The following is an 11,634-nucleotide window of genomic DNA, read 5'->3' on the forward strand; positions in this document are numbered from 1 at the left end:
CCACAGCACTCACTAAGCTGCAAGCGGCTTTCCTGGAAACTTCTCTTGTCCTTTTGGGGTGGGAACAGTTTAAACCCTAAGCAGAGCCTGTCTCCCTAGCCGGAGGGAAGAGTGTGGAGGCAGGCCTTCGTGAGCATCCCGGGGTCCTGGGAACAGCCCTGCCATAGGCAGCCTGGTGGGGACATAGGAGGTGAGGGTTAAGAACTTGATAAATTTCTCAGTCTCCCCCTCTGCTAGTGGCGACTCCGCCTCACACAGCGGCACATACACCAAAAACCCAACCCCATTGCTGTCGAGTCAATTCTGACTCACAGTGACCCTACAGGACAGGGGAGAACCGCCCCATAGGGTTTCCAAGGAACAGCTGATGGATTCGAACTGCTGACCTTTTGCTTAGCAACAGAGCTCTTAACCACTGCGCCACATAGCACATAGCTCAAATTCACTGGCACTGCTGTCTTAGGGCAGGGAAGCCAGACACCCAGCTCCCAGGAAGTAAACGTGTTCCAAATAAGAGTCATTGGGTGCTGTTCAGAGCAAGCATGTGACAGGCAGGAGCCTCCGTCCACAGTTGTCCGACCTTGAGCCAGTCAGACACCTCTGGGCAGTTACCCCCACGGACCCTCAGACTTGAAGAAACGCATGAGTCAGAGAAGGAACCAGAGTTGGGAAATAACCCCAGTGTCCACCGACAGGAGGTGATGAGATGCTTCTCAAACAAAGAAGAAAGCAAGGCCCAGGCCGCGGGTGTGGCCTGCCACCCTCCACTTAACTAGGAAAGGAAATGAGTCTGTTCCCGTTTGCTCACATGTACACAAAGAACTCAGTGGAAGGAATTACAAGAATTTTACAACACTGGCCCCTTTAGGGAGGGATAATATGGTTGGAAGCAATCCCTGGGCGGTGCTAAGCACCTGACTATGAGCCAAAAGGTTGGCAGTTTGAACCCACTCAGAGGCACCTCGGAAGACAGGCCTGGCGATCTGCTTCCAAAAGGTCACAGCCTTGTAAACCCTATGGAGCACAATTCTACTCAGCACACGTGGGGTTGCCACGAGAACAGACTGGACAGCAACAGACAGCAACATGCTGGTTGGACAGGGGCGTTGATGGTTCAGCGGTGGACTTCTCGCCTTCCACGGGAGACGCAGGTTCCATTCCCAGCCATTGCCCCTCATGCGTAGCCACCACTCATCTGTCAGTGGACGCTTGTGTGCTGCTAGGATGCTGAACAGATTTCAGCGGAGCTTCCAGACTAAGACGGACTAGGAAGAAAGGCTTGGTGATCTACTTCCAAAACTCAGCCCGTGAAAACCTGATAGATCACAACGGTCCAATCTACAACGGATCATGGGGATGGCACGGGGCTGGGCAGCATTTGGTCCCATTGTACATGGGGTCGCCAGGAGCTGGGGCGTCAACTCGATGACAGCCAATGACAGTGCTGGCTGGGGGACAAGGGTGGGAGGGAAACATTTTACTACATGTCTTCTGTACCCTTCAGATTTTCAACCGTGTGCATGAATTACCTGCTGGAGACTAGATACAATTACACAACAGGACGGGCAGGATTACCGGATAAAGTATAGGACACCCAGTTAAACACCACGTGAGACATACGGGGGAGGGGAGGAGGGAGCATGGGGGGGGGCATGAGAGGAGGAGGGGAAATATGGGGGAAGGGGAGTATGGGAGGGGGGAGTACAGGGGGAGGGGGAGGGGAGCATAGGGGAGGGGATCGGGGAACACAGTGGGAAGGGGTCAGGGAGCAAAGGGGAGGCCTTTGGGTTTTATTCTAAGAGCACTAGGGTCTGAGCAGGACCAAGGAACCAGGAGGAGCTTTCCTGGGTGAAGACTTGGCACCAGCACCCGGAAAGGCCTGACCCCAAGGCAACAAACCCGCAGGGGTACGGGGCTTGGGGGCAGAGAGGGGCAAACAGAGGCCCTGTGAGGGCCCCCAGGCTGGCCCGTGCTGCCCCTGAGGCTCGGGCAAGCAGCGAGAGGAAGCTGGGAAGATCCCACTGCCACCAACATTCCTGACTGCGCAGCAAAGGATGATTCACTGAGCAGCCAGACATCGGCTCCCTCCCTCCCTCCAGATGGGAAAGAATAGCCTGCGCAGAGGGCGGGGGCAGGGCCCGAGGACAAGGGCAGGAGCCACCAGCCTGAGCCCACCTGGCCCGCTGACCTGGGCACACGAGAACAGTCTTGAAGGGGGAAGGCAGCTGGCGCCACGGTCACAGCCCAGGACACCGGTAGGTTCCTGCCCAGTGGCCCCCCGGCCATTCCCTGCTTCCCTAGTTCTTATCCAAAGTGTGTTTTGACAATGTATCTTGGAAATCTGGGAGATTGGTGACAACCTCGTGGAAAATAAACTAACAGTGACTGTTAATTCTAGGGTGCTCATGACGCAGTGGCACGGGTGAGCACTCCACTCGGATTAGCTCTCTCACCCTTGCTCCTGGAGGCAGGCAAGGCGGTCATTACCACCTCAGAGAGAAGCACCTGGAGGCCCAGAAGTTGCTACTTGGTCCCTAGAATATATCCAGCGATGGGGAACTCACTCCTGCCCCAGCAGGCTTCTCCGCCACCCTTCCACAGCCTTGGTGAGAAGACACTGCCTTCATGGGGGTCCTCCCCAGGGGCCCAGACCCCAGTGCCCAGGACAGCCGGCCCCGCCCCCTCGCCCACCTACCCGGGGGTCGATGACCAGGTAGGTGCGGATATCCATCTCCTTCAGGTAGGGATCTCTCTGCTGCCCGTGTCCATCCTCCACCTCGTATGCCTTGTCCAGGTGGCGCAGGGTCGCCTCCGTGATGTGTACTCGGCTGGGGGGCATCCAAGTCAGGGAGAGCCCCGGAGCCCGGCATCCACTGGGGTGCATGGAGAGCAGGGCCCCCGGCCACTCCCCCACTGCAGGTCACTGATTGCCCCCCCTGCGTCCACACCCGCTACCACACCAGCCACCCCCGGCCTCTGACTCTGCCAGACCGAGCCTCACCCAGGGACTCCAGATGCCTCCATCCTGTTGGCCAGGGACACGTCGTGGGACCACACGTCATACTGCCACTTGAGCAGCCCAATGACTCCGCACAGCACATTCCCCGAGTGGATGCCCACACGCATGTTGATGTCTACACCCGTGGCCTCCCGCACCTGCCTGGGCAGAGTGGCCTGGTCACCCCACACCCTGAACTCCGGGCAGGAGGGGTGGCATGGAGCAGGGGCAGAGCAACATGGTGGGTGAGGATGTTCTCACGCTGACGGGGCTACCCCCTCGGGAGGGGCTGAGCACCCTGTCCCTGGGAGTGTGCAAGGGCCGCGGCCACCCCAAGCTCACAGGCTGAGCAGGCAGGAGGAAAAAGGCCGCTTGACGCGGGCCACGGAAGTTCATGGTGATGGGCCTAGCACTACAGCTGCCATTTGCCTGCTGGGCAGCCAGCCTGGGTTTGGAGAGACTGCAGGCGTCTATAACCCTGAAAGACAAGGAGCATGAGCCAGCCTTGGGGTCCTCTGACACCCCATTTCTGGAAAATGGGAACCCTGAGAGCCACCAGCCCCAGGGCATCACTCCACACCAGGATCGCCAGGCAAGAGCTTCATCAGGGCCCAAGGTGCCCCCAAACACAGGCAGCACATAAGTCCCTTTGACAAGCGGGCATGAGGTAGGGAGATGCCAGCACCATGTGTCCACCAACAGGGCTGGGACAGACAGAGTCTGCCAGGCCCAAAGCCAAGAGGGGACTCAAGGGAGTCCAGTACAGCCTCCACATTCTAAAGGGGAGGAAACAGACCCAGAGAGGGGCAGACACCTTCCTGAGGTCACGCAGCTCCCTGTCCAGGGTCTTCCCAGCAGCACCAGCTGCTTCTGGAAAGCTGTCAGGAAGCAGAGCTGGAGATGGCGCTGGGCCCATACCCGGACCAGGAACACACCTGACCCAGACACTGGTCAGCCTGGCCGAGCCCGCCTGGCCCTCCACCACCAGCTTCACCGCCACGGCAAGTGGCCACAGAGAACCTCGCAGAAGTTGGATTATCAGTGGGCAGGAGCCCTGGGAAGCTGACAGCCCCAAGGGCCAGTCTCCTGAGTCTACTTCAGACGGGGAGCAGGACGCGGACGGAGCCTTGGACTCTGAGCCTGAGTCTGAAAGCTCCTCCTGCTGTCTGCCCTGAAGCCCTCCTGCTGTTGCAAAGACTCAGTCCTTGACAGAAATGGAGCTCACTGTCCCATCCTCACACTACCCAGCTGAGCTGTGAGACTCTTTGCTGGGACCTGGAGCCCTGGCACAGGCGGGCACAGAGGTGGCAAGCCGACTGGTTTTGGGCCCTCCGGCTTGTTGCAAGGTCCAGGCGAGCCACTCCACCCCCCTGAGCCTCAATTTCCTCATCTGTAAAATGAAGGTGATGCATGTTCCCCACCCCTGTGCTTTGGGAGGCAGGAGAGGGTCATCATGAGGACAGGACCCACCCTCCCAGGCCTGCCCTGCTACCTACTTAATGGCCTCACACATGTCCAGCCCCATCTTCACGCAGTTCCGGGCGTGGGTGGGCAGGGACACGGGCAGGCCCGACACGCAGTAGTAACAGTCACCCAGGATCTTGATCCGCATGCACTCGTTGGCCTGTGGGACCAGGAAGGGGCCGGGTCAGCGAGGGCCGGGGGCCAGGCGTCATGCACAAAGTCCTCCCTACCACCAGGGTGAGCCAGACTCTTTCGCAGCCAGGGGCTGCCTCCTAGGGTATCAGCCATCAAGAACTTCTGCTGGGCCTGGGGACAGGGGTGGTTCACCAGGAGGAACCACCCAACCAAGCTTCCGGGGTGAAACCAAGTGTCCCTAAGGGCAGCCACCTGAATGCCTCTCAGAGAGCAGCCGCCTTTGTTTCATTTGTCCATGCAATGTTTGAGCACCTACTGAGTGCTTAGCGCTGGGACACAACAATGAACAGACAGAAGTCCTGGCCAGCATGGAGCTCATGTGCTGGCAGAGGCGCTGGATACTAAGCAAGATGAATCAAATCTATAGCACACCCAATGAGGCATCGGAGAGGAGAAGGTGACATCTGAGCAAAGGTCCGAAGGAACTGAGGCAATAAGCCCCACCAGTATCTGGAGAAGGAGCATGCCCGGCAGAAGCAGCAGCATCTGCAAAGGCCCTGAGGCTGCAGGCGGCCAATGTGGCTGGAGTGGAGTGAGTGGGGAGACATGAGGGCAGAGAGGTAGCAAATAAGTCAAGGGACTTTGGCAAAATACCTTGACTGACCACCTGGGGCGGGGGTGAGACCCAAGGGCAGGGGTCAGCAGGTGCTGAGGTAACCCAAGAGCTGGCTCTGCGGCTAGGCATGTAGAACGAGCAGGATTTGGGGGTGGAGGGAGAGCAGACAGCGACGATGATGAGCGTGGGGTGAAAGGAGGTGAGAAGAATGAGGCTGGGGCCACATGGAACAAGGCTGATGTGGAGAAACGCCCATACGGGAAGGGGAGGGGGGTGTCCAAGGTGCCATCTGAGGTTGTGCTGTGGCCATGGAGGCCCTGGGCAAAGGCCACGCATACCAAGGCCTCATGGGTAGGTGTTAGGAACTCCGAAGAGGGAGCTATAGGCCGGATGTCTGCCTTTGCCCTCCAATCCTCTCCCTACCCTCCCAACCCATCCCCACTCCTGCTGACCCTCACGGGTGCAATGGCAGATGGTCTTACCCTGTGGCTTCCAGAAGGTTCAGCCAAGGGGGACCAGAGGGAAGGAGGCAAGGGGGCTGGTGCACTGATGCCCAGCTCCCTCCTGCAGGGTCCCTAAAGGCCAGCCCAGCTCTGGAACGAAGGCACCCTCATCCCCAGGTCTAGCACCGGCCTCCCCCACAGCCATCAGGCCACTACTGACCCAGTATGGCACTGGCCCTCCCTGGAAGCTCCCTGTGCCTGGGAACACCTTTGGGAATAGCGCTGTTACTATGCCCTCCTCCAACTACCCCACCTGAGTGTATGCCAGGTGTTTCCTGGTGGGCCCATCTGGCACAGCCTGGGCTCTGAGTAGCCGTAAGGGGATGAGGACAGGGATTTCCTGCAAAGCAACGGGAAGCTGGGAGAGGGCCCGGACACCTGGGTACAGGCTCCAGCTGCCCTTATTCCCACTTCGGCCGGTGCAGACCTGCCCTCTGGACCAGCCCTGGCTGATGTCACCTATCAGGGATTGGCAGACCAGTGGGAGCCTGGCGCCACGGCCACGTTCTCCAGGCTGCTCCCCCACATGGTTGACAGGTCCACTGTGTCTGACAGTTACAAACTGTGGAAGCTGGGGGGTCCCTGAGCCCAAACGCCATGGGGACTCTCTGAGAGAGCAGGCCCTGGGCTCAGGGGAGGTCACAGTTCTGGAATCTGATTGCTGAGGGAGAAAAGGCTGTGACCCTCTAGCTGGGAGGCAGCACCCGCCCCGGCCTCCCTGTCCCTATCTGCACACTGGGGCCCCTCCTCCTGGGCCTGTGGGGAGGGGAAGGCCCTTGGGCTTTTGTCAGGGAGAGGGCCAGCCATGCCTGAGGCCCAGGCCCCCTGCCCTACCTATGGCCAGCCCCTGAGGCCCCACCTGCTGGTTCAGGGGAAGTTGGAGCTCCCGAAACAAGGCTCCTGGCTAGACAGGACCACAGGGACACTCAGCCCCAATGCCCAGGGCAGGACACTTCCCACAACATTCCTGGCAAAGGCCCCGGCCACCTTGTACCCCTCTCACTGTGTCCACTCACACGGAGCCACGTGCATTCCGTGGACATGAAGCTTTCTCTCTACTCTGGCCAACCGGGATTTGGTCACCCCGTGATGGGGAGCCCACCCCGATGTAGCAGTCCCTCCAAGGATTGAGGGGCTCTGACTATGAAAATCTCTCTGAGCAGGACCAGAACCTGCCTCCCACGAAGCTCTAGACCACTGGCCTCCACACCTAGAATCACCTAGTGGCTCTTAAAACTCTGACGGGTGAGGTGTTCTAGTTGAGCTTCCCACACGATTCAAATGTGCAACCAAGGCAGGGGGCCGCTTCTTAGATCTATGCTTCAGTCTCTACTTAGCTGCCACCTCTTCCAGGAAGTCTATTTTGACCACCTCATGCCAGGTCAGGTGTTCCCCAGGTTCCCCCAGCCCCTGGCACCCCTCTTCAAAGCACACAGCATACAGACCGTAAGCAAATTGAGGGCTGGCCCGATGCCCCACACCACCTCAGGGCCTGGCACTCAGTAGGCCTCAGGACCACTGGGGGAATTAATGAATGACTTGAGTATTCCTACCAATCACATGCCCACGCAGGCGCGCACACGCACACACGCACCCTGGGCTGGGTGTTGCTCACAAAGACAAAACAGACAGTGAGTGAGACCTCAGCCAAGCCCTGTCCGGTCTCCCGATCACTCCCATCAGCTGCACTCCAGAGCCCTCCTTGCCCAGTGCCCCTCCCCTGCTTGGCACCTTTCTTGCTCCCCAGTGTCCTTACATCAAAATCCCACTGCTCACCTCAGCCCTCAAATCCCTGCACGTCTGGCCCTGGCCACCCTGTCCCCTCACTCTGTGTCCCACTCACACTGAGCCTTGTTTATTCCATGACATAAAGCTTCCTCTCTACTCTGGGCCCGCACATACTGTTCCCCCTACCTGAACACTGTTCCCTTTCTTCTGGATCCTTTGCCTCTTTGGCTTCCTCAAACTTCAATGTGCACACATTTACCTGGGTGCAGCCCAGCCTTCCATGGTCCTCCCAGGCTCCCAGGGGAGGCCGAGGCTCTGGCCTTGAGTAGGGAGGCTGAGCCATTTCCTCCTCCAGGCAGCCTTCCCAAGCTTCCTCTGAGCCCCTGCAGCCCCCATGCATTCCCCAGTGGGCACCATCAGTCACCCCACCAGCCTCACATTCTTGGGGAGGGCTCTGGTTGCCTTGCCCGCCTCTACCTTCCCCTCTGCCTTGGACTGGCACACAGCATGCGCCGGGAAGCATTTGCTGACTGAATGCTAAAACTCAGCAGAGGCTTCCCCGCCCGGATCCTGCAACAGTGCTGGGCTCTCCCCACCCCTCTGGATGCAGTGAGAGGGGCTCCTGACTTTACAGTCAGCAGAGGGGGCGTGCGGCCTTCTGGGGGCCACATGGCGGCCATGAGGGGCAGCAGCACCGGCCGGCGGGCTCACCTTGGCGATCTGGTCGAACTTCCCAAAGAGCTCATTAAGCATCACCACCAGTTCCTTTGGGGAGCAATCGCTGGCCAGCCGTGTGAAGCCCACAATGTCTGCGTAGAGGATGCTGAGGGGTGGGGGCAGTGGAAGGTCAGAGCAGGTCCCTGGAAGATGGGGCAGCAGGAGCAAGGCAGGGCAGTCTGGGGAGTCCCCGCCAGCCCTGAGCCGAGGGGTCCCTCACCACCAGGGCCCCAAGCAGCGCCTGCCTCTTGTCAGCTTCCACGGGGAAGGGATGGAAGCTCCCACCCACAGAGCTGAATTAAAGTTCCAGAGGTTTAAGGCTACAGCAGAACGGAACAAACCCCAGGGACAGCAGGTGCCCTTTAGAGCCCCCCGTCAGGCCCTCAACTACTGCAGACAAATGAATGGCACTGTTACAGGCACAGGGGTCCGGCAACAGGGAAATTCCTCTCTCCTTTCCGAGACCTGCATTTTCACCCTTAGTACAGACTTCAGAACTAGCCCCCCAGTAAGATGCAACTCCGTGCTCCCTCGAGCCAGCTCTCCGTTCCAACACTTTACACACATCTGGTCCTCACATACCCCTTCTAGAGTTCCCATTCTACAGATGAGCAAACTGAAGCTCGGGGAGGCTGAGTGACCTGCTGCCATTTGTGGCAGCTCTCCCAGCTCCAAGGTCTGTGAGTTCCTGGGCTGCCCAGAGCCCAGACAGAAGGCAGCGGGGCCGGCGCTCAGGCAGAATGCTGCGCCATCAGGCAGAGCTAGGCCAGGGTCACAGGACCCACGGCCACATTTAACACAGTAAGATTCTGCAGCCCTTCAAATCAGCCAGACCCAGGTGTCAGGACCAGGGAGCCTGCATCTCCTTCTGGGGGGCCTGTGCCCCTTTGGGGAGTAACTGGGGGGGGGGGGGCAAACATTTAACGTGCCCAACTGCTAACTAAAAGGTTGGAGGTTAGTGTCCACCCAGAGACACCTTGGAAGAAAGGCCTGGCAATCTACTTCCAAAAAATCAGCTATTGAAAACCCTACGGAGCACAGCTCTACTCTGACACACATGGGGTTGTTATGAGTTGGAGGTGACTGGACAGAATCTAGTTACTGAAAGAGATTAAGAGGACGCAAGGCCAGAGCTGGTCAGAGACTTGTTGAGAGCTAAGAATCTTTTCTGTGCCTGATATCTAAGGAGTCTCTGGGTGGTGTAAATGGTTAATGCACTCAGCTGCTAACCGAAAAGTTGGAGGTTTAAGTCCACCCAGAGGTGCCTTAGAAGAAAGTCCTGGAGATCTACATCTGAAAAATCAGTCATTGAAAACGCTCTGCAGCAGTTTTACTCTGACACACGGGAGGTTGCCATGAGTTTTACTGGTGTCCCTTTGAGACTCACTGGAGAGCTAGAGATCCCTTTCTTCCCGGCAATCATGTTTGCTCACATAGCTTTGCAATTTCTGGGGGCTCCTGGGTCTCCCCCAACCCAATCTGAGAACCCTGATGTAAGAGCCCTCATCTAATCCTACCTCCTCAGGAAACGAACGGGAAACTGAGGCCCAGGAATGGGCTGGGGGAAGCCACAGTGAGCTGCTTATCTGCTCACCCCTCAATCCCTATGTGGGCCAGGGTCACAGCATCCAGCCACATCAGGGAGGCCGCCTGCCAGGGCCAGGGGGTCACGGACACGGCCGCCTGCCAGGACCGGGGGTCACGGACGCGGCCACCTGCCAGGGCGGGGGATCATGGACACGGCCGCCTGCCAGGGCCGGGGGTCACGGACACGGCCCTGGGGGACCCTGCCCCACTGCCCACCTGACATTCTGGTGCCGCTTGACATAGAGGCTGTGGAAGTTGTTGTCAGGCATGTAGCGGCGGTCTCTGTGCTCCTTGAGACGCTCGATGATGGCCAGCTTCATGCCCATGGAGATGTGGGCCGGCAGCACCGACAGCAGCAGGTTCTCCTGGGCATGCGGGGGGTGGGCCGGAGGGGACAGGCGGGCTGGCACCAGGCCCCAGGCGTCTATCCTCCCTACCAACAATGCCTCCATCTCTGCTGGCCTATGTCTTGCCACCAACTCCCTCCCATGTCCCCAGCAGCCCCCTGGAGTGAGACGCCCTGGGTGTCTGGCAATGTAACCCATGCACACGGCTGCTCCACAGGGTCTGAGGGTCCAACAGAGAAAGGAAGAGGACAGAGAGGAATGGGGGGGTGCGGGATGGGCGGATGCGTGGGGCGGGGGTGGGACGGGAGGCAGGGGTGTGAGGGGTAGGGAGGTGGGATGAGGGGGTTGGGAGGGGGAATGGGGGGTTTGGGAGGGGGGAATGTGGGGTGCAGGAGGGGAGGATGGGGGGTGTGGGAGTGTGGGGAATGGGGGGTGGGGGAAGTGTGGAAATGTGAGGGTGAGGAGTATGGGAATGTGGGAGTGGGGAGTGTGAGAACGTGGGGGTGAGGGATGTGGAAAGGGTGAGGAATGTGGGGTGGTAGGAAAATAGGCATGGGAGTGGGGACATGGAGGGTAGGGAGATAGAGTGATGTGGGCGAGTGTGGAGGTGGGGGAGATAAGAATACATGGGGAGGGAAGGTTGTGGGGAATGGAGGGCTGTGGGGAAGTGGAGGTAAGGGGAAAGGGGCAGGGGGTGAGGGTGGCAGCGAAGGGCGTGGGGGACATGGGAAGCGGGGCAGGGGCATAGGGAGGTTCTTGGAGAGGGTCGGGGGGACCAAGCGGGTCCAGGCAGCAGCTCCAGGCGGTGGCTCCAGGGGAGGGGCCCACCTGCTGCCGCTTCTCGATGCGCAGCTTGCTCCGGACCTGGATGCACTTCACGGTATAGGTGAACAGGTCTCTGGAGGCATCCTGCATCTGGTGCTTGTGGAAGGCGCCGGTGAGATTCCCGCAGAGGAAGATGATGGCATTGGCCAGCAGCTGGGGCGGGTGGGGTGGGGCTCAGCATTCAGCCTGGCCATGCCCCCACCCAACCCCCCGCACCAGCCCCCTTGGTCGGCTTCCAGGCCTAGGTAGGCAATGGCACCCCTCACCTGACCCCCAGCCCACTCAGGCTGGCACCCCTTCCTGGGGCAGGCGGGGAGCAGGCCTGACGGGCTGGCCTCCTCACGGCGCCAGAACCACAGGACCAGCACTCAGGCCCCTGCTCTGAACCTGCTGGTCACTTCCTGGCCCAAGAGGGCTGGGGCACCAGACACCGGAGGGGCAGAGGTGGCACCACCTCAGAGAGCCCAGGGCCCCAAGTAGCACCAAAGGCCAGAGTGGGCACCCAGGCTCGTCAGGGGGAAGATGCATGAGTCACCACTAGCTACTAACCAGAGGCTCACCTCACTTAACGTAAACTCACAGAACGAAAGGCTCGCCTCACTTAACGTAAACTCACAGAACGAAAGGCTTGCCTCACTTAACGTACACTCACAGAACGAAAGGCTCGCCTCACTTAACGAACACTCACAGAACGAAAGGCTCGCCTCACTTAAC

At 59.3% G+C, this 11,634-nt stretch overlaps 1 protein-coding gene across 14 annotated transcripts in view; it reads right to left on the reverse strand.

Annotated features, from left to right (window-relative positions):
* The window catches only part of ADCY7 (adenylate cyclase 7), a 51,946-nt gene that overhangs the window by 15,967 nt on the left and 24,345 nt on the right, over positions 1 to 11,634 (reverse strand). For all 14 annotated transcript variants that reach the window (XR_002823207.1, XR_002823208.1, XM_023726925.1 and 11 more), the window contains exons 5-10: positions 10,924 to 11,073; positions 9,965 to 10,113; positions 8,156 to 8,267; positions 4,495 to 4,622; positions 3,002 to 3,160; positions 2,696 to 2,828 (exon numbers count right to left, since the gene is read on the reverse strand). Coding sequence is in view for 12 of the 14 variants with exons in the window: in XM_023726925.1 (XP_023582693.1) it covers positions 2,696 to 2,828; positions 3,002 to 3,160; positions 4,495 to 4,622; positions 8,156 to 8,267; positions 9,965 to 10,113; positions 10,924 to 11,073 (831 nt within the window). In the remaining 2 variants the exon portion in view is untranslated. The remainder of the gene's footprint in view (positions 1 to 2,695; positions 2,829 to 3,001; positions 3,161 to 4,494; positions 4,623 to 8,155; positions 8,268 to 9,964; positions 10,114 to 10,923; positions 11,074 to 11,634) is intronic.

This window comes from Trichechus manatus, unplaced genomic scaffold (assembly GCF_000243295.1).
Source record: "Trichechus manatus latirostris isolate Lorelei unplaced genomic scaffold, TriManLat1.0 scaffold00014, whole genome shotgun sequence".
Taxonomy (NCBI): Eukaryota; Metazoa; Chordata; class Mammalia; order Sirenia; family Trichechidae; genus Trichechus; species Trichechus manatus.